Source organism: Carcharodon carcharias, chromosome 32, assembly GCF_017639515.1.
Source record: "Carcharodon carcharias isolate sCarCar2 chromosome 32, sCarCar2.pri, whole genome shotgun sequence".
Lineage (NCBI taxonomy): Eukaryota > Metazoa > Chordata > Chondrichthyes > Lamniformes > Lamnidae > Carcharodon > Carcharodon carcharias.
In genome coordinates, this window is record NC_054498.1 from 21,470,810 (window position 1) to 21,496,911 (window position 26,102).

General features: G+C 41.5%; 1 protein-coding gene across 1 annotated transcript in view; it reads left to right on the top strand.

Annotated features, from left to right (window-relative positions):
- Positions 1–26,102, top strand: part of LOC121272136 (fibrillin-1-like) — a 639,088-nt gene that overhangs the window by 508,163 nt on the left and 104,823 nt on the right. The window contains exons 32-42 of the mRNA XM_041178628.1: positions 8,132–8,254; positions 8,973–9,095; positions 10,524–10,649; positions 10,926–11,048; positions 11,186–11,308; positions 13,981–14,142; positions 15,770–15,838; positions 15,946–16,071; positions 18,732–18,857; positions 18,986–19,144; positions 19,243–19,311. Of these exons, the coding sequence (XP_041034562.1) occupies positions 8,132–8,254; positions 8,973–9,095; positions 10,524–10,649; positions 10,926–11,048; positions 11,186–11,308; positions 13,981–14,142; positions 15,770–15,838; positions 15,946–16,071; positions 18,732–18,857; positions 18,986–19,144; positions 19,243–19,311 (1,329 nt within the window). The remainder of the gene's footprint in view (positions 1–8,131; positions 8,255–8,972; positions 9,096–10,523; positions 10,650–10,925; positions 11,049–11,185; positions 11,309–13,980; positions 14,143–15,769; positions 15,839–15,945; positions 16,072–18,731; positions 18,858–18,985; positions 19,145–19,242; positions 19,312–26,102) is intronic.

Sequence of the window (26,102 nt, forward strand, 5' to 3'; positions counted from 1 at the left end):
CCTCCCTTATGCACCCTACCCCCTCACCTTACATGCATACTTTCTCTCCGTGGCTTTTCAAAGCTTTGGAACACTTAAACTCTTCTTACCAGAATACAGCCACTTGTGTTGTAAAACAGGATCATGGCTTCTGCAGCTTCCTCCAGGATTTGCTGCACTATTTCACAAGAACCAGTCAACCATAGTTGACTCACTATGTCTGGATAAAAGCCTTTGTTTCCTTTCTGAATTCTTGCACCGCTCTACCACTTCCAAGTCAACAAAAGCAATATATTGGGAATATTAGTGGGGAAAATTCTAGAGTCCATTATAAAAGATTTAATAACTGAGCATGTGGAAAACAGTGGCAGAATTGGACAGAGTCAGCATGGATTTATGAAAGGGAAATCATGCTTGACAAATCTACTGGAATTTTTCGAGGATGTAACTAGTAGAGTTGATGAGGGGGAGCCAGTGGATGTGGTTTATTTGGACTTTCAGAAGGCTTTCAACAAAGTCCCACATGAGAGATTGGCGTGTAAAATTAAAGCGCATGGGATTGGGGGTAGTGTATTGATAGTGTATTGTAGTGTAGTGGATAGGAAACTGGTTGGCAGACAGGAAACAAAGAGTATGAATAGACGGGTCTTTTCCAAATGGCAGGCAGTGACTAATGGGGACCGCAGGGATCGGTGCTGAGACCCCAGTTATTCACAATATATATCAATGATTTAGATGAGGGAATTAAATGTAATATCTCCAAATTTGCAGATGATACAAAGCTGGGTGGGAGGGTGAGCTGTGAGGAGGATGCAGAGATGCTTCAGTGTGATTTGGACAAGCTGAGTGAGTGGGCAAATGCATGGCAGATGCAGTATAATGTGAATAAATGTGAGATTATCCATTTTGGTAGCAAGAAAACAGGAAGGCAGATTATTATCTGAATGGCTATAAATTGAGAGTGGGGAATGTGCAACGAGACCTGGGTGTCCTTGTACACCAGTTGCTGAAGGTAAGCATGCTAGTACAGCAGGCGGTAAAGAAGGCAAATGGTATGTTGGCCTTCATAGCCAGAGGATTCGAGTACAGGAACAGGGATGTCTTGCTGCAATTGCACTGGGCCTTGGTGAGACCACACCTAGAATATTGTGTGCAGTTTTGGTCTCTTTATCTAAGGAAGGATGTACTTGCTATAGAGGGAGTGCAGCAAAGGTTTACCCGACTGATTCCTGGGATGGTGGGATTGACATATGAGGAGAGATTGAGTCGATTAGGATTATATTTGCTGGAGTTCAGAAGAATGAGGAGGGATCTCTTGGAAACCTATAAAATTCTAACAGAACTAGACAGGGTAGATGCACGAAAGATGTTCCCAATGGTGGGGGAGTCCAGAACCAGGGGTCAGTCTGAGGATATGGGGTAGACCATTTAAGACTGAGATGAGGAGAAATTTCTTCACCCAGAGAGTGGTGAGCCTGTGGAATTCATTCCCACAGAAAGTAGCTGAAACCAAAACATTGTATGCTTTCAAGAAGGAGTTAGATATAGCTCTTGGGGCAAAAGGGATCAAAGGGTATGGGGAGAAAGCGGGAGCAGGCTATTGAGTTGGATGATCTGCCATGATCATAATGAATGGCGGAGCAGGCTCAAAGGGCCAAATGGCCTACTCCTGCTCCTAGTTTCTATGTTAAAAAGAGCATCATTACAGCAGTTAAGGACTCACCATAGATTGCTATAAGCCACACAGCTCTGCATTATATCAAAATTCATACAAATTCGAAGAGGAACTTAAAATGTTATTCAAAAGACAAAATGTAAGTAGAACATTTCGTGAACAAATATTTTAAATTGGAACATGTTTTCTGCACAAGTCTAATTTCTCAAAATGTAGTATTTCTTCTTTACTGAATGCCTGCCCTTTCAACATAAGCTTGCTGATTTACTTACAGTCATATGCATAGGGTTAGCAGTGAGTTGTCCTGCAGCTGGCTGAAATAGTACATTTTTACCCTCTCCTCTGGCCATCTCTCTCAAGAAAAGCCTGATGGGCATCAACCCTTGTCTGAGAAGAGGATGATGTCTGGATTTGTATCAATTTCAATGTGGAAACTGCAGGTCACATTTCCAATTTTTCACTCAAGGGACTGATGAGCAAATTTCAGAAAGGTAAGGGTTTGGCACAACATTAAACATGAATTTCTAAAAAAGAAATGTGGAGGCATGAACAAAAAAACAACTTGCTGAGCAAAAATAAAGCAATGCCAAACCAATACATTGACAATTTAAAAAAAAATAATTGGTGAAGATGACCATTAGAATGTGAGAAGGTGAGAGTGTGTGACCGTTATGTGTTGGTGAGTGGGGGTGCAAGTGATCGAGAATCCTGAGACTTGGAGTGAGCCAGACACACACTATCAGACACACACTATCACACACACACTATCACACACACACTCAAACACACACACACTCCCTCTCTCACATAAACACATACACACTCTCACTCTCACACACACATTCTTTTTCTCTCTCTCACACATACACACGTGCCCCCTCTCTCTAACACACACGCACGCCCACACTCTCTCTCTCCCCCCTCCTCCCCCTGTCCCTTACACACGCACACACAGTCTCTCTCACACATACATATACACACACACCCTCTCTCTACCTTCTTATCTATCTCTCTCTCTTACACACACACATGCATACATTCTCTCTCTCCCCCTTTTTCACTCGCACACAAACACACACACTCTCATTCTCGCTCTCCCTATCTCTCTCACACACACACAGACTGCGGCAATGAGTCTTGTCACCCCACCCCCACTCAGACTCCAGCAGTCTCTACCGCTCTGCACGTGCCCTGGCAGCTTCTCTGTCTCCCCCACGTGCCTGGGCAGACCCTCTTTTCCCATGAGCCTTGGCAGCCTGTCTCTCCACCCCAATGCCCCCCCCCCCCCGACAGTCTGTTGGGCCCCACGTGCGCCGCAGTGTCTCTGTCTCTCCCCCTCCTGAAATTGTATCCTTTTCCCTCTGCATATTCACAGTTGCTAGTATTGACCACTCCTCAAATCACAGCCTGTTCCCTGCCACCTTTGCTGCTGATAGACTCACCAGCAAATGCGGGAGCGGAATGGCCTGTGATTGGGAGAGCCGCCGCTTGCAGAATATTCAGTTTCACTTACTGGCATTTTGAACAGTGGCTCTGGGGGCCACAATCCAGCCCACGGACCACAGGTTGGACTCCAGGCCATGCAATTATCTTAAACCTTGTTGCTGTTTGCTACTTCTCAGTTTCACCGCATTTTGCGTAATTTTAGATTTAGTCAAAACAGATGCTTAAATTTCTACACAACTTTGTGCCTAGTCACTCTTGTGATACCTCGCAACTTTATCATCATAGTCTGTTAGTATGGTGCCCCTGCTGATCTGCTGTGGCAAATTGCAAAGTTTATATAATACCAAAACTCTGTTTCTTGCCACTTTAAAATTTGATTACAAATGCTGAAACTATTAGTTGCTGTGTTAATGTTTCTGTGTCAAATTCCAGTATCTGCAGTTTGAAGCTTCTCAGGTTGAATTACTCTCTCATTGCAGTGTTGTAATATCAGTCTGTGCTGAAGCTGCACCCTGTTGTGTGTCCCCAAGCAATTAAGCAGTTTCAGCCTGTTAACACCTGTGACTTTCATGTTTGTATCACAGTTCTGCTGCTTGTGTAACCCCAGAAGTTCCCTGCACACTAGAACACAATAACATTGAATAGATTGAAGACTATAATTCTTAAGTGAAACAGAAAATGTTGGCAATACTCAAAAGGTCAGGCTGTATTGGTGGAAAGAAAAACCGAGTTAGCGTTTCAGGCTGATGACCTTTCATCAGAATGGCATTTCTTAATTGTGAAACAATCACTTGTGAGAGTTGTGGCATTAATGGAAGATTGTAGATTTGAACCATGTGTTAATGCACAGACTTGTTATTACTATCCAAGGACACACCCAAAATCATTGATGCAAGTGAATTAAAATCAGTGAGCTTCAGTAGTGGCACTGTAAATACTGCCGTGGAGATTCAACATTGAATATTGAGATGACAAAACTGCTTTAGGTTCACTTACAAGTTTTTGCTGTTTGTAATCTATAACGGAGAGCAAGTCTCTGTTTAAAATAGTTCCTTTAACATATTGATGCTTTTGAAATTTTAAACAATGATATAGGATAAAGGATATTAACTTGGTTCCAGAATGCATTTAAACAGAACATGGTCAGAGCTGTCAATTCTAAAACTTTCTCGAAATGTACCTTTATTTCACTAAGTGATACAAAATAAAATTATATTTCTTAAGATAAGGTTTCAATCAAAAAAGAAACATGGAGTTTTTTTGTGTTTGCTACCACAGATGCTAGAATTTTGGATTCTTAGTGCACCATTTAACACTTTTAGTCCCAAAGGAACTTTAGATCCGCTTCAGAGCAACTGCTGCATTGTTTGAAATTAAGTATTGATATATGCTTGTCAAAACCTACTGACAGCAAGAAAATATTACAATTAAAGTGATATTGACTACTGGAACTCGCTGTGTTTGATCCATTTCAAACTGTAATTTTAACTCTTGGGTTTTGTGGGCAGGGGACGGATTCCCTGAGTGGTTCCCTGCGCTCTATTGTGCATGTGCGCGAAAGAGCGCAGAGATCTCCCTGAGGCATGGAGGTGTGTCAGGGGAGATTTGTTTCAGTCTTCAACTTTTAAATAAAGAATTTTTCAGCTTATAAAACATGTCACCTCATGTGACACTATCACATGAGCTGGGACGTGTCAAAGAATAAATGTATAAATGTTTATTAGATTTTAAAATAGTTCATGAAACCTCATCCCACCCATGAATGAGGTGAAACTAGGAGCAGAGGTAAGCCATTCGGCCCTTCGAACCTGCTCTGCTATTCATTATGATCATCCAACTCAATAGTCTGCTCCTGCTTTCTCCCCATATCCTTTGATTCCTTTCGCCCCAAGAACTATATCTAACTCCTTCTTGAAAATATACAATGTTTTGGTCTCAACTACCTTCTGTGGTAATGAATTCCACAGGCACACCACTCTCTGGGTGAAGAAATTTCTCCTCATCTCAGTCCTAAATGGTCTACCCTGTATCCTCAGACTGTGACCCCTTGTTCTGGACCCCCCCACCATTGAGAACATCCTTCCTGCATCCACCCTGTCTAGTTCTGTTAGAATTTTATAGGTTTCCAAGAGATCCCTCCTCATTCTTCTGAACTCCAGCAACTATAATCCTAATCGACTCAATCTCTTCTCATATGTCAGTCCCACCATCCCAGGAATCAGACGGGTAAGCCTTCGCTGCACTCCCTCTATAGCAAGTACATTCTTCCTTAGATAAAGAGATCAAAACTGCACACAGTATTCCAGGTGTGGTCTCACCAAGGCCCTGTACAATTGCAGCAAGACATCCCTGTTCCTGTACTCGAATCCTCTGGCTATGAAGGTCAACATACCATTTGCCTTCTTTACCGCCTGTTGCACCTGCATGCTTACCTTCAGCGACTGGTGTACAAGGACACCCAGGTCTCGTTGCACATTCCCCTCTCTCAATTTATAGCCATTCAGATAATAATCTGCCTTCCTGTTTTTGCTACCAAAATGGATAACCTCACATTTATTCACATTATACTGCATCTGCCATGCATTTGCCCACTCACTCAGCTTGTCCAAATCACACTGAAGCATCTCTGCATCCTCCTCACAGCTCATCCTCCCACCCAGCTTTGTATCATCTGCAAATTTGGAGATATTACATTAAATTCCTTCATCTAAATCATTAATATATATTGTGAATAACTGGGGTCCCAGCACCGATCCCTGCGGTACCCCACTAGTCACTGCCTGCCATTCAGAAAAAGACCCGTTTATTCCTACCCTTTGTTTCCTGTCTGCCAACCAGTTTTCTAACGAGCTCAATACACTACACCCAATCCCATGCGCTTTAATTTTACACGCCAATCTCTTATGTGGGACATTGTTGAAAGCATTCTGAAAGTCCATATAAACCACATCCACTGGCTCCCCCTCATCAACTCTACTAGTTACATCCTCGAAAAATTCCAGTAGATTTGTCAAGCATGATTTCCCTTTCATAAATCCAGGTGACTCTGGCCGATTCTGCCACTGTTTTCCACGTTCCCAGCTATTAAATCTTTTATAATGGACTCTAGAATTTTCCCCACTACAGACGTCAGGCTGACTGGTCTACAATTCTCTGTTTTCTCTCTACCTCCCTTTTTAAATAGTGGGGTTACATTAGCTACCCTCCAATTTGTAGGAACTGTTCCTGAGTCTATAGAATCTCGGAAGATGACCACCAATGCATCCACTATTTCTAGGGTCATTTCCTTAAGTACTCAGTGATGTAGATTATCAGGCCCTGGGAATTTATCGGCCTTCAATCCCATCAATTTCCCCAACACCATTTCCCTACTAATACTGATTTCTTTCAGTTCCTCCCTCTCACTAAACCCTGTGTTCCCCAACATCTCTGGTATGTTATTTGTGTCCTCCTCTGTGAAGACAGAACCAAAGTATGTAGTTAGTTGGTTAGTCATTTCTTTATTCCCCATTATAAATTCCCCTGTTTCTGACTGTAAGGGACCTACATTTGTCTTCGCCAATCTTTTTCTCTTCACATACCTACAGAAACTTTTACAGTCAGTTTTTATGTTCCCTGCAAGCTTACTCTTGTACTCAATTTCCCCTTTTTAATCAATCCCTTGGTCCTCCTTTGCTGAATTATAAAATGCTCCCAATCCTCAGGTCTGTTGTTTTTTCTGGCCAATTTATATGCCTCTTCCTTGGCTCTAATACTATCTCTAATTTCCCTTGTAAGCCATGGTTTGGCCACCTTTCCTGTTTTATTTTTGCGCCAGACAGGAATAAACAATTGTCACAGTTCACCCATGCACTCTTTGAATGTTAGCCATTGCCTATCCACCGTCATCCCTTTAAGTAACGTTTCCCAATCCATCATAGCCAACTCGCGCCTCATACCATCTTAGTTTCCTTTATTAAGATTCAGGACCCAAGTCTCAGAATCAACTACGTCACTCTCCATCTTGATGAAGAATTCTATCATATTATGAAAAATGCGAAGGCCGCCTGGCCTCTTCGCCTGCCCACCAACCTTAAGGTTGGAAGAGCAGCTCATTTAACTGTTTAACTAGTTTTTAACCGGCCTTAATAGGCCTTTGACAGTTCGGCGGGCGTGCAGCCAACTCGGCTGTGCCCCCATCGACCTGAAAATCTAAATGACGCACGGTAACGTGGGGACGCCCGCCCAACCTCACCACACGTCATTTTACGTGTCATCGAGGGGGCCTACCCCTGCTCGCTGACCAGAAATTTCTTCCCATGAGATCAGCAGATATAAGACCTTAAGTGCTGAATAGCACAAATGATAAATATGTGTGAAGGATAAAATTGCTTACTCTAGCAACTAACAATAGTGGACAGATCTGGAAGATGAAAAAGTGGCCTTTTGCCTGTTCTTAAACTGATAATACGTGTCATGTACCTGAAAGTACAAGAATACTGTGAGACCTATTTATCTTTCCTTGCATGGAGGCAAGTTGATATTTAAACAAGAGCAAGACAAAAGTAAAATACTAATACTGAAGTGTAGTAAAACTACTGAATATATAGCAACTGAGTAAGAGTCAGTCAGTAATAGTGATAAAATTATGCTTAAAAATAACATTGAAGAAATTTGTTACTGTATGTATTAACGTCATTATTGGTTTATTACAATACATTTAAGAATGTAATCTAACTTATTTTAGAAGGGTATCACCATTATGAAAAGTGTTTGGCAAGCTTTTTAGCATTTATTTATCGGCACTTATTTACCAGAACAGTGACAAACCTTTCGAAACAATTTATCATTTCTTTTGGGTATGACGGCTTAACAAAAATCAGCTCAAGTTGTTTCCTTTTCAAAAAGCAAAAATGATTTCATAAAGCAGCACCTCTTTAATTAAGAATGATCTAGGACTATGTATAAGGTTGCATTCCACTAAATGAGAAGGCTTTAACACAACCCGTTGCCTTATCCTTTTATTTTAAATGAACTTTTTTTCTGTTATAGATATTAATGAATGTGAGATCAGTGCACATAATTGTGACAAATATGCCATATGTACAAATACTCCAGGAAGCTTCAAGTGTGCCTGTGCAGATGGCTGGTCAGGAAATGGCATCAAGTGTTCTGGTAAGAATGTTTTGTTGAAGGACAAGTAAGTTTTAATTATGAACAAGTGGAGGGCCGGGTGGGGGTGGGAAGAATTCAAACTCTTGATGATTTACTTTCAGATTTTCAATTTTTTAACAGTTGGCCTTGTTTTTAAAAAAATGCATTTGAATATTTCCAAGAGTTACTGCCCACTTATATATAAAGGCCATTATCCCAACCCTACCAGAAGTGAATAAAGAATCATGCAACTGGTGCCACATCATATGAGGCCAAGATTCTAGTTATTCCCACCAGAGGTATTTCTAACTCAAAGGAAATATTTTGTATTGAAAGCTTCCCTTCATGGAGTAGTCATGCATCTTACCTCAAATAGTATCTTCTTTGTACAATATTTATGGTATCATTACAATCATGGATCAGTTATACTTTAATAGTATCACATGCAGCATAGAGCATGAATATTTTTCATGTCACACAAGGGTGTAGTATCATTATTGGCCTTGATCCTTATCTTTAAACTATTGTGAAACTCCAGACAACTTCAATGCTCAACTCAATTCCAAATGAGGTCAGATCTCTCCAAAGATTAATTTTACATTTGATGACAATTGGAGCTGAATATTATCTGAACTGAATTATATCAGAATGAATGTTGCACATAATTCGAGGAATTCTTAAACAGTTTCATTGTTGTGAATGCTCTTTGCACTGACTATGTATCATTTTATTTTCAAAGATGTAGATGAGTGTTCAAATGGAACCCATAACTGCAGCCCCAGTGCTGAATGCATGAACACAGATGGATCGTACCAATGTACTTGTAAAGAGGGTTACAAAGGTGATGGCTTGTTTTGTACCGGTAAGTCCAAAGATGAAATACTTCTTTTATTTTTTACTCATTATCATGCATGATTTCAACATTTATTTACACAAGTCATTCATGTGTTTATCCCTTAATACTCAAGATGGAAGTTTTCTTATTTCTTAAGACTTAACATTAAAGTAGACAAATGAAGGTTTCTTGTCCATCAGAGTTATTAATGCAGTCACTTTCACTTAAATAGCACCTTTAGTGTGATAATTGATTGAAAGCATGTCACAGACCTGAAACTAAACAGTGGTGGGAGGAAATTTGAAGGAAAGTGATCAAAAATGTAGTTAAAGATTCAAGTTTGAGGAGATGTTTAAACAAAATAAAAGAGTTAGCAAAGTGGAGGGCTTGGGGTGGGGTGGGTTCAGAATGTGGTTCACGGTAGTTTAAAAACTCAGTGATGAAACAAAAGCAGAAAACTCCAAACTCATAGAAATACATAGAGCGATAGAAGGTTGGAGATGCAGGTAGAGATATGACTGTAGATATGTACAAGAAATATGAATTTGGTGTGTTGTGGGACCAAGGATATTCACAAAGGCAAGGATGATGAGATGGCAGAATGCAGTGTAGTTGTAGTTTTGGATGTATTATGGATTATGTAAGATTGATCTCGTAAGGGCAGCAAAGTTCGAATGGCTGAGCCTGGAAGTAACAGTCCTATTGATAAGAGCTTTGCCAACAGTGGTAGGAGTTATTGTAGGGCAGAAGCAAGTGATGTTGCAGTAGGTGTGATTTTTCTTTGTCATAAAAATGAACATTAATGTTGACTGATGACCATCCATTTCCTCATCAGAGTCAATATTAGGATCAATAAATTATAATAGATTATTTGATTTCTTCTTAGTACCAGCTGTTAAAATGCTCAATCTATAGAACCATTCTTGAATCTTTTCAAAATCTCTATCATTGTTATTCTTAAAATTCCAGTACTCGGACAAATTATTGACCCTGAAAAGTTGTGCTGAAAGCCTTGGGGCACAACTTGAAAACATGGTTGATATTTATTGTGTATTGACATCTTTTTTTTAATTCACCATTGACTCCCTATTCCCTCAGTGAATAGCTGTTATGCAGAGACCAGGAACGTTTCAGCTTGATCCATGATCTGTGCTGAATAATCTGATCTAACTGGGAAGCATTAAGGACACTAAAATTGGCCTCAGTGCAAGGAGAAAATTGTACATGTTCCCAGTCCTGATGACTACCCGCAACATGTGCTTAAAATAGATGAAGCTGAACAATAAGCAGCACCTCCAAAAAGCCCTAATTTGTGTGTAAAAAGTGATCGACCTGTGGGTGCTGTTTTTATTTTCCCTCCATCTCTATCAGAATAAAATGTAATCTTCAAACTTTTTTATACGATATAGGAATTCATTGTTTTCAGTGTGTTTTCATTTTTCCCCTATGTACTAGATATTGACGAATGTGCTGAAAATGTAAACTTTTGTGAGAATGGCCATTGTTTAAATGCACCTGGAGGTTACCGTTGTGAATGTGATATGGGCTTCACACCGACTGTGGATGGCAGGGCATGTCAAGGTACGGGTCACCTATCTATTTATGATTGTGATTCTCTTCTCTCTAATATATTGATCATACCTGAAATAAAGGTTTTACAGCTATGGTGTTAAAGCCTGTTTTGCCCTACCCCGTTAATGCAAATTAAGTAAAAGATTTTCCAGAGTGTCCTCTTCTGTATCTCTCAAAAGTTTTTTATGATAGCATAAATAGAATTTGTGCGTTTAAGACTACAACGAACACTTGAATATATTTTAAAAGGTTGTTTTCAGTGAGCTCTTTATAATTCTTTTCCAGATATTGACGAATGCTCATTCGCTGACATTTGTGTGTTTGGAAGGTGCCAGAATCTTCCAGGACTCTTCAGATGCGAATGTGATTTGGGTTACGAGCTAGATAGGAGTGGCGGCAACTGCACAGGTAACATGTTGCTTTCTTTTGGTCAATAACATCAGTCATATTATTTCTCATATTTAGAGCAAGCAATTAAAGTTTCAAAATGATTTAGAGCATGACTAAAAAGCATTATCTAATATATTTTGGAAATTTTTTAACAGATGTCAATGAGTGTGCAGATCCAGTTAATTGTATCAATGGAATTTGTGTTAACACCCCTGGAAGCTACGTTTGCAATTGCCCATCTGAATTTGAGTTGAACCCAACTGGTGTGGGCTGTGTTGGTACGTTACAATTCATGTTAAACAGATTGCATTAAATGGTTGGATTGTGATGATAATTTAGCAATAACCCCAAAGTTACCTAAAATAAACATGGGAAAGCTGTTCACTACAAGAAAATTATCAGCAAACTTTAATACTTCAGAGCATTGAATGTGGATTTAAATGTATGTGTAGTTAATAGTTACTAATTTCTTGCATGTTTTTAGGACATTTCAAGCAAAGATGGATTCATACCCACAGGGAGGGAGAGTTAGACTGAGACACACTTCCCTACCTGAAAATTTTAACATAAATTTTGCTTTCAAGTGTATTCAATGCTCTCAATTACAATTTGACATCAAAAGTTCTAACTTGGAATGAATTTGACATCAAATTAGTGCATTCAAGGATATCCAGTGCACTCAAACCTATATCCAATGTGCTCAAAGCTGCCCAGTGTGCTAAAAATTGTCCAGCATGCTCAAAGCTATCAAATGCGCTCAACAATCTGCATTGAAAAATATAAGGAAATTAATTATTTAAATAACAACTGAATTCATTCAGTTTTTCATTTTGTCCAAAAATTGGTTCCACTATACATGTTTGAGAGTACCACCTGATTTCCAACAGTTCTTAATTCATTTTAATCTCAGGGTCTGTAATTTACACCCATTCACCACCACCCCCCACCCCCAGGTCTCAGGGTCCAAACTCTCCAAAATCTCAGGGTCTAAACTCTCCCCCCATCCCTCCAGCCTCCAAACTCTTCCTCCCATCCCTCCAGCCTCCAAACTCTCTCTCCTCCCTACAGATTCTAAACTCTCCCCTCTATCCTTCTTGTGTCCAAACTCAACCCTCAAATCCAGCCCCTCCCCATCCACCAATCTCCAGGTCTCAGGCCTCGCCAACCTTCCAGGCCACGGGCCTTCCAAACCCCCCCAACCCCCCACCAACCTCTCTCAATCTCCCACGACTTCCCCAATAGTTACCCTATTGCCACAGTCCTCACTGTTCCCGCGCCAACTTCAAATCTGCACCAGGGCTGGCCAGAAAGCATCACTTCCAGTTTCTAACCATCCTTGTGAACAGAAAACTCCACGGTGGGGTGGTAAGGAAGGGAAGAAGTGGGAGACAAAAGAGGGGAGAGGCCTTGGGTGCAAAAAGGGAGTGGGAAGAGGAGGGGAGGGAGGGGAAGAACTCAAGAGGGGAGGAGTAAGAGGGATTGAAGAGGGGAGGGGAAAGGAAGACTGGAGTGGGGAGGGGGGAAGGGCGATAGAAGAGGGTAGGGGAAAGAGGGCAAAGGGACGTAAGTGGGGGAGAAAGGGGCGCAGAAGAGGGGAGGGATGGAATAGGGGAATGGGAGAAAGGGGAGGGGGTATGGGGAGAAGAAGGAGGGGGAGAGGGGGTTAGAAGAGAGAGGGGAAAGAGGAGAAGGGGGAAGGGGAATAAGAGGGGGTGGGGAGGATGGGGGCAATATGGGGGTTGGGTGATGGGGAGATGTTGGCAGGGCTGGGGGGTGTTGGTGGGTTTGGGGTGGTGGTGGACGGGAAAGGTTGTGGGGGCAGTGGTTGTGGGGGTGAGGGTGGTGGGTCAGCATGGTGGGGGGTGGAGGGGAAAGATGGTGGGTGATGTGGCGGGGGTTGTGGGCAGGGTTGTGCTGCACAAGTTATAGGTTATAAAGAAAAACATAAAAGTACCTAATCAAAATAGGGTCTGCTTTTTCTAAAGTTAGCTCAGTTTTATGATGTTTAAAGCTATCGTAATTCAGAAATATGGAAAATAAACTCTATGATCATTTTTGGTGTCGGAATAAGTAATGTTATTAATCACAAATGTTTGAGTGCTGTGGTTTGGGGAAATTAATGACATTGTCAGTTTTGGTACATGTAATATTAAATGATAGCTAAATAATTGGTTTTGAGTGCAATTGATGCCAAATAATGTTTAAATGATTGGTTTTGAGTGCTATTGTGTTAAATGATGGCTAAACAATCGCTTTTGAGCACAATTGATATAAAATGAGTGCAAATGAATGCTGTTGAACACAAATTATGTCAAACCCCTCAGGTAGGGTATTACACAGATTTCATAGCAACGCTACCATTAGCCTGGGAGCAGGCAATTAACCCAAGCTCTCAGCCAGGAATAATACACTGCATATAGAACCAAGACAATAGAATAAGTGAAAAATATATTTTTCAGGTCACTTATTTGGGAACAATATAGCTTGTCATAGATTGAGATCCTGGGGTGCATCATTAGACCCCAAAAGCCATTTTCATGGCATAGAGAATATAAAATTGAAAAAGAGAAATTAAAGCTATGTATTTATTTATCATATATAAAAACAAAAAACTGCGGATGCTGGAAATCCAAAACAAAAACAGAAATACCTGGAAAAACTCAGCAGGTCTGGCAGCATCGGCAGAGAAGAAAAGAGTTGACGTTTCGAGTCCTCAAATTAGATTTCCCCGATTAGATTTATAAATACAATTCTAGAAGAACCAATTAGCCAGGTAATGCAATTAACTAACACAATTCTAATATAATGTTCAAGGACCACAGCTAACCTTAGAAATGCCTATGGAGAAATATGCAGAATGTGTTTCAAAGGCATTTCCCTTATAAAACTACTTAATGTTTTCAGTAGCAGAATCGATTAATGTTTGTAAATTATGCATTTTATTACATAGATCCTCGCTTGGGCAAGTGCTTCTTGGAATATTCATTGCGTGGAGATAACACCCTTTCTTGCAGCAATGAGATTGGTGTAGGAGTTTCAAGAGCATCTTGTTGCTGTTCTTTGGGCAGAGCCTGGGGCTTTCCATGTGAACTGTGTCCCTCTATCAATTCATGTAAGAGTTCAGAAAATGCTTTAAAGCTATTTTCTATCTACTTTATTTGAGAAATGTCATTATTGGATTTAATATTAATATGGTATAATTTTATTGAGATAATTTTAAAAATCTATCACCGTTTTGATGTATGAGTTTTCTCATTATAATTGCAAGGACTTATGTAATGGAGAGTATCCATGAGATTTAATTTCCTTGTTGGGGTTCCAAATAGTGACAAGCTTTATGAACCCAATCTTTAGAACATAGTTACATTTTTAAAAGGTCAAGCTACAAGGATTGAGTCCTACAAATGTGTTTACTCATCCAGAGATGATCACAATGACCCATAATAAAATTCCTTTTAGTTTGTTTTTACACGTTCATGATCTAGATATAAAAACGTCAGGGTAGAATCGTCCCAGATTTGCACTAAGTGCGGTGGCAGGCAGGTAAAACAACGTTTTGCCTGCTGGCCGCAGTGGCAGTTTATCATGCCGTATGATCCCAAGCCCACCTCATTAATTATGCATTACCGGAAAACATGTCGTTTCCATGGCGGGCAGGTTTGGACTCATCTGCCACATCATCACCTCACTGCTTCATCACCATGGGTGCCACATTTAAAGTACAGCCGAGCGCACACCTCTCAGTGCTTCCAGCCCACGGCCGCTGCAAATAAGACATGGCGCTGAAAGAAAAGGGCTTGGGTTTGCTTGGGGAAGGGGGAGAGCTGTACAAATCCACTCCCACCTTATAGCTGGTCTGGTAGGTAGAGACTTGCCCATGAGCCCCCCTAAAAATGCTGTGGTGCTGTCTGCGAAGCCTGGTGCTGATGACTGCGAGTGCTGCCCGAAGCAAGATAGGCAAACAAACCTTGAAGGCCCGAGCCAGATGCAGCTCGCCAGGCGCATGTCACTTATGTGCAGTTGTGAAACAATGTGGGCGGACGATCCAGCATGGGGGGTATGAGTCCAGTGGGCTAACCTTATAATGATATGCAGATATATTACAATGAGGTTCCCAATATCCGATGGCGGGAAACATGGCCCGCCATCAACAGGCTGAGCAGACAATCGCAGACTGGTTTCATGACGTCGTGAAACCACTTTTTGGCCTTCTTGCCATATTGTCCAGCATGGATCCAAGCACGCTCTACTCCCGCGGGCACGGATGATTTTGTCCTCAGTGTCTAAAAAATGTAGGCTTCCAATTGGCGGAATATCCCATTTCCACCCCAAAAATAGACAGTAGAAGCATGAAAGCAGAATTAAAACAAAAGCATACTTTTAAACTCAAGACAGAGTAAATACAATAGAATATATTTATCAGCAAAGAATTGAGAGCATAGAAGCAAATAAAGAATGGTGGATGAAAGCATAGTATGTGATCAGTAGTGAAGCCATCTATGGTTACATAACTTCATTATAATATAATTAGTATCTTTTTCAGAGACAGAAATTTTCCTGAACCTGATAGTAATAGTTCAAAGCTTAAGATAGGTGACCAGGATTCAAATTATTCGCCCACTTATATAAATTGTTTTATTTGCTCCCAATTTAATGCATGTTGTTAACTTTAGCTTTATAAATGATAGTTTCTATTTATGTTTGAATTGTTATAACACATTGAACCCTTTTTTCAACAGCTGAGTACAGAACTCTTTGTCCTGGAGGAGAAGGCTTTCGTCCTAACCCAATCACAGTTATATTGGAAGGTAACTACTCATGCCTTTTTGTAACTGACATTTTGAATATTACATAATGTGAACAGTCTCTTGGTGTTGTTAACAGCACATCCATTATCTGTTACTACTTTCTACAGATATTGATGAATGTAAAGAATTACCTGGGCTCTGTCAAGGAGGAACATGTGTCAACACTTTCGGGAGCTTCCAGTGTGAATGTCCACGTGGTTTCTATTTGAATGAAGAAACCAGAGTATGTGAAGGTATATTTATTGAAGCCTGACATTCATACTTATAATTTTTAATGTTTTCCTTATGGTTCATTATTCTTTATTTATAAACAATCTTTGGTAGTGTACTTGTGGATCACATAAATCCATTTTCTGTTTGATGCTTCTCGGATGAAATAGATCACAAACAGAATCTGAACCTTGAGAAGAAGTTGTAGGAGTAGATGTAGAATAAATAGTGCTTGGTTAGTGCATTCCAACTGGCTCTTCTTCAAAGTTAAGAGGCTGATGTAGGATTTTGTAGATGGAAATGACTGACAACGTGATAATGCACTACACTGGAACATCAGCATGCATTGCCAATAGCTGGTTCGGTATGCCCAGCTGCACTGAGCTCCTGATCTCAGCTGTGCAGCTGCAAGAACCTTTTAACTTGAGGCCATAAGGTAATTTCTGCATTCCAACACTCCCAACCCAGCGCTTTTCCAGATAGGCGCACGGATTGGAAAATTGCAAGCACTGTCTCTAGCTGCACCGTATGCAGCAAGACTCAGCACTGGAAGCAGAAGATCATTGAATAAAGCATTGTGTATTTCAGCGGCAGAGTGGGGTAAGCCAAAGAAAGGTTGCTTTCAAGCAAAGGTTGACAACTTAATGTTGACAATGGCAGATTCCTGGAAACAGGTAGGTCACAGTTGGTCTCCACACTGAAGTGAAAGTTGAGAGTTCCTATGACCAAAAGAAAAACGGTAGGGTGTTAAAAGTTAAAATTGCTGAGAAGATTTTACTATATCCTTAATATGCTTTATTTAGTTTTTAAGGAGATATTCACAGTGTGGAAATTGCTATTGGCATTATAACAAATATCAGTGGTTGGCCAGTAATACATGGGCCATTATATTGAGGAAAGCTCTCAAATTTTCAATCTCCACATATCACACAGGCAGTGCACTCCTAGCACCCACATGAAATAGACGGGGAGACAGTGGTCTCATGATAATCTTATTCGACTAGTAATCCAGAATCACAGGCTAATGGGAACATAGGTTCAAATCGCACCATGTCATCTGGTGGAATTTAAATTCATTTAATAAATTTGGAATTGAATGCTAGCCTCAGTGATGGTGACCATGAAATTATCAATTATCTAAAACTAACAATTGTTGTAAAAATCCACCTGGTTCACTAATAATGCCCTTTAGGGAAGGAAATCAGCCATCCTTACATGGTCTGGCCTACGTATGGCAGATGCCACAGCAATGTGGTTGACTCTTAACTGGCCTCTGAAACTGCCTGGCAAACTACTCAGTTCAAGGGCAATTAGAGATGGGCAACAAATGTTGGCCTTGCCAGCAACACCCACTTACCATGAAGAATAAAAAAAAACACAGCTAATCTTACACCTTAAAATCCAAAGGAAAACTGCTGCTGACAGCAAACACAGCACACAGCAAATACACTGCTATCATGTCATTTAAGAGGAAGCAGAGTATGGCTACCAGTTCAGCCAGTTTACTAGCTATAGTTGCCTGAAAAAGTGACTGCTACCTTCATCAGGAAGACCAACACCTTGATCTCCTTTCCCACTGATCAGCAACATGACAAGCATGTGCAATTCTGCAGACAATTGACTCCCCTAAAGCATTAGAATTGATTGACACACACATGTGGATCAGCCATAATGCAATGGGTCACATGAATAGTACAGGGTTCTACCACAAATATACACATAATGTAAAAGCAAAATATTGCAGATGCTGAACATCTGAAATAAAAACAGAAAATGCTGGAAAAACTCAGCAGGTCTGGCAGCATATGTGGAGATAGAAACAGAATTAACCTTTCGAGTCTGTATGACTTCTTCAGAACATATAATGTGTGACTGCGATGAGCACATCATGCGGTCAAGTGCTACTTTCAGGCAGAAACATATATCAGCCAGTGCCAGGCATATTTGAAGACAACTGGTGACTAGAAGGATGGCTTCCCAGGGACCGGGGCAACTCTCTTCTGCCATGACTATTGACACTTTGCAATGATAACTACTCATAGTGGAGAACCATTGAAAAATCCATCCCCAGTGTCAACATCAGAACCAGAACAAGAGGATACTGATTATTGTTAATTTCAAATACTCATGTAGCCAGGAATATTACTGTGTCAGGCATTTATCCAAATTATGTTCAGATAAATGCTTGACCTGCCCCTTTAAGAAACCCTTCTTTACACAATAACATGGATAAACTCACTTTCAACAACATGTAAGGACCCTTCATGAAATGAAATTGGATACTGTAAACCCACTATGTGTGTAAGCTGCTCACACACGACTTCTCACAACTGACGCCAAACTATCAATTTTGCTTTGGGAGTGGAAAAATTTACACTGACCCAACAGAAGTTGGAGTTAAGGTCGGAGTAGCACAAGGTTTATTCTGATCTGAGCAGTTAATTTTGACACTGGGGATGGATCTTTCAGCAGTTGATCCATGGTATACGCTGCCCAGATATAACCTTTCCATTGAGATCAGGGTATTTGTATTCCATTCGCATTTTAGGGTATTTGTAATGTTAAATAAAATGAAATGCTAGAAATGAGAAAATCTATAGCACTGATCTCAATTTGCTATTTTTTCAAGAAAGAAAATCTTACTGTTATCTTCCAAAACTTTTGTTTATCTGCTTTGTTCCAGATCTTAATGAGTGCAGTACTTCACCTGGCATTTGTGGTCCTGGTACTTGTTTCAACACGGTAGGAAATTATACCTGCATTTGTCCACCAGATTATATGCAGGTTAATGGTGGAAACAACTGTATGGGTAAGCATTCATCAACCAGTCAGGAGGATATTAAGAAGCTGCAAACATTTTTTTCAGTCAACTGAGTTCAGTTGTGTTTAACTATAACCTTTTAGCTTAGTGACACGTTTTATCCTTTTAATCTACAGATAATAGAAAGAGCTTCTGCTTCAAGTATTTTGACACTAAAAATGGTACATGTGATGGCGAGTTGGCCTTTAATATGACAAAGAAGCTGTGCTGCTGTTCATACATGATTGGGAAAGCTTGGAACAGGCCATGTGAACAGTGTCCTCTTCCTGTCACAGGTATGGTTGTATGTATCAAGTTAAGGCATTTACAACTAGAATTAGAATTCATGATGTGTATAGTATATTGACAATATCTATGCTGAATCATGTTTCAGATGAATTTATGTTTCTCTGCGGGAGTCGGACCCCTGGCTATATTATTGACATAAGTGGACAACCAGTTGGTAAGAGATTTTTTTGTGTTTGAAATTCAGAAGAAGTTTATAATGAGTTACATTGAAAGATTTAATTGGTATCGGTGACAGAATAAACATAGCAAAATTTCCTGTGTTCACTGCTTCCAGCAAAAATAATGGCCAGAATTTTTCCCTCATCAGGCAGTCTCAGCGGGAGCGGGCGGGGGCTGTCGGGAAGCCGACTGCCACCCGCAATCGGCTCCAAACCGCAATTTCACGCAGACAGGCCAATTAAGGCCCGCCCTGCGTGGATTGCGAGCGGCAGCGCCCAGCACTACCTGTGCGGGCAGGGGGAGGAGGGAGAATGGACCTGGCGCACAGTTCGAGCATGTGCGCAAAAGAGCACTTCGATCTCTCTGAGGCACCGAGCTGCCTCAGGGAGATTGAAGCGCTTTTTGAAAAAAATTAATAAAGACAATAAAAAAAAATTTAAAAACATGTCCCATCTCATGTGACTGTCACATGAGATGGGATATGTTTTAATCCCAAAATAAAGCTTTTATTTAATGTTTATTTGCTCTAGGAAACCTCCATTCCACTCCAGCTTCTCAGGCCACCAAGGGTACTTCTGCCCTTGAGCAGGTGACCCTTATCAGGCTGGGGCCCTCCAGGCCTTGGGCCACCAGAGAACGTCTGCCAAGGTCATCGCAGACATCAGGTCCTAGCAGTCAGCAGGCTGCCTCCACCTCTGCTGCTGATGTCGGGGCTGCACCCAGGCATAGTGGTAGGGTTAGGAAAATTGATGTTACTTTTGGGTCACAGGTGTGCTATACATGTAAAGAAATTGCACTTTTGTGAATATATTTGATGTTTTTGTGAATGTTTTGGACAACTGAAGACATTGTTAGTTTGTACTTTGGCATCTTCTTCTTTTGAGGTTTAGCCATCCTGCCACTCAGTGATAGTGTCCCACAGTGAGATTAATATTCCTGTGATGTCAACCTCAATATAACTCGTCTCCACACCCTTGTGTGATGTCAAGGTGATGTGTTTAAATCTTTATTTGTAGTGTGTAATATAAGCGTTTCTAACCTTTTTTTCCTCAAGGAACAGCATTGAGTGAGGGCAGCTTATCAGCATTGATATTCTAGCAGCATTTGTGTCTCCTCAGTGGTAGTGGCAGAAGACAAGACATGCACTGGGGGGAGGAAATTCCCAGGCATATCCACACTTGAATCGCATAAGTGTTTGCATCATTAGATGGCGGCAAAGTCTTCTCCCACATCACTCTTGTTCCTCTGTTTACTTTCAGTTCTCAGAATGTGCTCACTCACAGGGCATCACTGACCAAAGCAGAGATCATGGCTGGCGATTCATGAGGCCAGAATGCACAAGTGTGGATGCAGGACTCATTCTCGTTTGCAAGTGGCTGAGATGAAAGGGAATGACATTGAGGGCTAGGAGAGATGTGGCCACTTAACCTTACTCTTCCTGGAACCTGTCAGCAATTACTGTATCATGGACATGTCTCCCACATCTTCCTTCCTCCATGGCATCATTGTGCTCATACCGACCCTCAGCCACCTCCTGAGGTTCCTGGGCCTCTGGCTCTTCATTCTCCGATGATCTCTCATCCTCCCCCAGTTCATCCTCTGCCAGGGGTTCACCCCTTTGCATTTCTGGATTGCGAAGGGCACTACACACTGCGATGATGTGGGAAACCCTATCAGGAGTGTATTGTAGTGAGCCACCAGAGCACATCTTCAGAAGCCTTATGGTCCGCTCTATAAGGGAGCATGTGGAGCAGTGAACAGCGTTGTACCTCTCTCAGAACAATTCTGAGGGCACGCACCGGTGTCGTCAGCCAACGTTTCAGTGGGTACCCCTTATCCCCAAACAGCCACCCCTGCAGAGGTAATGGCTCCTTGAAAATCTCAGGTACCAGGGGGTGACTCAAGATATAAGAGTCACAGCAGCTCCCAGGGTATCATGCACAAACATGCAATATGTGCTTCTGATGATCACGCACCAGTTGTACATCGATGGAATGGTGGCCTTTGCAGTTTATAAACATTAGGGGCTGCTGCCATTGAGCCTGTTATAGCTACATGGGTGCAGTCTATTGCACCCTGTACCCTTAGAAAGCCTGAGATGGCAGCAAAGCCAGTGAATCTCGCAGCCTGGCTACCTCTGTCCAGAGAATACCTGACATAATGATGGACCTTCTTGTCAAGGACATCTGTAACTTCCTTTATGCATCATGTGTTGCAGACTGAGAGATGCCGCACACGTCCCCTGTTGATCCATGGATAGACCCAGAGGCAAAGAAATCGAGCGCTGCAGTCACCTTCAAGGCCACTGGCAGGGGATGCCCTCCAATTCTACGTGGCATCAGGTCTTCACGAAGAATGTGGCATATGTGTTTTACCAGAGCTCGGGACAAGCGCAGATGTGCATGGCATTGCCTCTTACTCATTTGTAAATAGGATACTCTTCTACAATAAACCCTAAGTCTGGCGATTCACCTCCGTTGCCTGGGCTTCTCCTGATATTCCTGTTCACGCTCTGGCTCTGCTTGACTGTGTCCATCAAGTGTGGCCTCCTGCTGGAGCTGAGTGCAGCATCTCCTTTCCCTCCTTCGTCTCCTCCATTGCATTTAGGACCCTGACAAAGGCAACATTGAGCCCTGGATCCATATGTGCTTTGGCCTCCTCTCTGAAAGAAAACATTGAAGGGATTAATGATTCAAGGGGAAAGAAAGTGAAGCTCAGAAGATGAAATGTATGGAAACTGTAAGGGTCCATAGTTTTTCCTGCTCTACTTGCATGGTGGCTGATGCTGCATTGTCCCTGAGACACTAGCATACACATCGAGGTGGCTGAGATGGTATCACAGATATGTAACGTCTTGAGCCCTGCATGGGATGCTAAGATTTAATTATGATGAGTGACCCAACTTAGCTCTGTGCTCCAATCTCCAATATGATGTATTAATGACCAATCAGATACTCAGGGTCAATGAGTGGATGCTCTTTGGCCCATTAGGAACATCAAATCTGGTGAACACGTGACAGGCCTTCATTGATGGAATGCCATATATGATGCAGCTATGCCTCCTTCACTACTGCTGCATTCCCAAATTCTAAATTCCTACGCATTACTCTTGAGATGCAGCAACTGTGATGTAAACGAAGCCGTTGGCCTTTTTCAGTGGCTTTCATCGCAAGGAGGTCTTCCTCCTTTCTTTCTGGGCAGACTCCTGTTCACTCTTGCAGCAACAAGTTAGAGAGTGACCCCAGAAAGGCCCACTCATGTTCACCCTTCCCCCCCTCACTGCCATTCCACAGCCTTCCTTCTCCATTGCCCACCTTGTGTTCATCATCCCCACCCTTGCCTCACAGCCCACCCCTGGATGAAAGTGCAGTTCTGCCTGACTACCACTACACAGTGATGCCCTTGTGGACAACAGTCTCAGCCACCGGAGTAGAAGACCCTTGCACTGTCTAACCCCACCGCAGTACTGACCACTGTCTGAAAGTAGAGGCCTGCATGAGTACCACAGCACAGTCGTGTTCTCTGGGACAACATAGCCAAAGAGCAGGACAGACTAACCCTAAAGCCCCACCTTTATGGCATTCATCTCAACAAGACCGGTGCAGCACTATGGCAGATAGGCTATGTATGTTATACTCACCTCAAAGTTACAGGCAAACTGAAGTCCGACTTGTGCATACTCTCCTTTTCAAACGGGTTTGAGGCTGACGTAATTTCCCGCTAGCTTGAAGCAAGATTAGAAGGCTTGACAAGATTCCGGTTACCAGCTGTTTTAATAAGCATTCATGAGATTTTAATGAATGTAAATGCATTCACATCACTGGCCAGTGGGATAACCAACCCGCCATCTGGAGAATTACAAACTGTTTTTACACTGGTGGATTTCCGACTTTTTGCCTACCCTGGATTCTCTGCTCCAGCCGCCACAAAACCCGCCGCGGGTGCGATAGGAAAATTCCGCCTAATGTGTCTCTGCTGGATTGGTGACTTCCAGAGCATATCGTGCTGTTCCTTCTCGTTAAATCTAGAAGATTTCACATACTGTACTATGCTACAACCAGGTGGGGAGGGGTTGAATGGCTCTCCTCTTTGCCCTTTTCTTCTTTGACCACAAAAGGTTTTTTATTGGTTTGGAGAGGCTATACTTGCCAATTCAGTTAGTACTTAACTGTTTATGCGCTGCAATCATAAAATAACCAATAAGGCAGGTTTTCTTGAGTTTAGCAAAGAAAGAGGTTAATTATACTTAAAGCAATCTAAGTAGAATAATAAAATATGCACCAACTTGCATACAAACATACGAATTAGAACCAGAAGTAAGCCATTTGGCCCATCAAACCTATTCTGCCATCTAGTAATATCATGGCTGATCTGATTGTGGCCTCAACCCCTCATTCCGCCTACCCCCGATAATCTTTGATTCCCTTGTTAGTCAAGAATCTATCTACCTCTGCCTTAAAAATATTCATTGACCTTTCCTCCACTGCTCTCTGGGGAAGAGTTCCAAAGAATCACGGACCACTGAGAGAAAAAATTCTTCTCATCTCTGAACTAAATGGGAGACCCCTTATTTTTAAACTGTGTCCCCTGGTTCTAGCCTTTCCCACAAGGCGAAGCAGCCTTTCAGCATCCCCACTTTCAAGATATTGTATGTTTCAGTGAGATCACCTCTCAGTCTTCTAAACTCCAAAGGATACAGGCCCAGCCTGTCCAATCTTTCTTCATAAGATAACCTCCCCATACCAAATATCAGTTGAATGAACCTTCTAACTTCTAACGTATTTGTATCCTTTTATATTCCATTCCTTTTGCAATAAACGACAACATTCCATTTGCCTTCCTAATCACTTGCTGACTTTCTGTGATCCCCCTGTACCTCAGAGTTCGGCAATCTGTCTCCATTTAAATAATTTCCTGCTTTTCTATTCTTCCTGCCAAAGTGGGAAAATTCACATTTTCCCACATTATACTCCATCTGATCATTTTTTTTTTTACCACTCACTTAACCTATCAATGTCCCTTTGCAGAATCCTTATGTCCCCTTCACAACTTACTTTCCTACTATCTTTATGTCATCAGCATATTTAGCAACCATACATTCGGTCCCTTCATCTAAGTCATTAATATAAATTGTAAATAGTTGAAGGCCCAGCATTAATATCTGTGGCACTCCACTCATCACATCTTGCCAACCCAAAAAAGATGCATTTAAAAAGATTCTCTGCTTCCTGTTAGCTAATCAATCCTCTATCCCTGCTATTGTGTTACCACCGAGACCATGAACTTTTATTTTGCACAGTAAACTTTGATGTGGAGCCTTGTCAAATGCCTTCTGGAAATCTAAGCACAGCACATCCAGAGGTTCCCCTTTATCCACATTGCTTGTTACTTCCTCAAGGAATTCCAATAAATTAGTCAAACATGATTTCCTTTTCACAAAACCACTCTACTTCATTGACTTTACTTGATTACATTGAGATTTTCTAAGTGAGCCACTATAACCTCCTTAGTGATTTCCTATGACAGATGTTAAGCCAATTGGCCTGAAGTTTCCTGCTTTCTGTCTCATTCCTTTCTTGAATAGAGGAATCACATTCGCTATTTTCCAATCTGATGGACCCTTTCCGAATCTAGGGAATTTTGGAAAATTAAAACCACTTTTAAGACTCTAGGATGAAGTCCATCAGGACATGTTAGCTTTTAGCTCTAATAATTTTATCAGTACCCTTTCCCTGTTGATTTTAATGGTTTTAATATCCTCTCTACCTTTCACCTCCTGATTTACAATTATTTCTGGGATGTTATTTGTATCCTCTGCAGTGAAGACAGACTCAAAATATCTTTTCAATTCATTTGCCATTTCCTTATTTTCCATTATTAATTCCCTATTCTCACTCTCAAGAGGCCCAATGCTCACTTTCCTTACACTTTCCCTTTTTAAATACCTTAAGAAACTCTTACTTTCTGCCCATAATTTCTAGCTAGCTTTCTCATATACTCTAATTTCTCCCTCCTTATTAATCTTTTAGCCATTCTTTGCTGTACTTTATATTCTGTCTAATCTTCTGACCTGCCAATCATACCTGCGGAATTATACGCTTTTTGTTTCAATTATCTTTAATTTCTCTAGTTAGCCACAAATGGTGTGTCCTTTCCCTAGAGTCGAAACCCACTTCTTCCACACCAATCTTTGAGCCACTCATTTAACTCTAATCGGATGTACCTTACGCCAATTTGCTCGTGGCTCAGGTAGTAATCCAGAGATTATTACCTTTGAGGTTCTGCTTTTTAATTTAACCTCTAGCTGTTCATACTCACTCAGCAGAATCTCTTTCCTAGTTCTGCCTATGTGTTGATACCTACATGAACCACGATCACTGGATCCTCCCCCTCCCACTGCAAGTTCCTATCCAGCCCAGAGCAGATGTCCCAAACCCTGGCACTGGGCAGGCAACACAGCCATCTGGACTCCTGCTTCGGCTGCAGAAAACTGTGTTTATTCCTCTGACTACACTCTCCCCAAATATGACTACATTCCTATTAACTCCCCCTGTTTGAATGGCTTCTTATTCCATAATGCCATGGTCAGTTTGCTTATCCACCCTATAGCTGCCACTTTCGTTCATAAAAGTGCAAGAATCTCGAACCTGTTGGACAATTGCAAGGGCTGAGACTCCTCCACATCTATATTCTGGGTCACATACCTCTCTCACTCACAATCACACCCTCCTTTCCCCGACCACTGACCAATTCAGAAGGCCCTATCATAAGGAATGTGACTGCCTC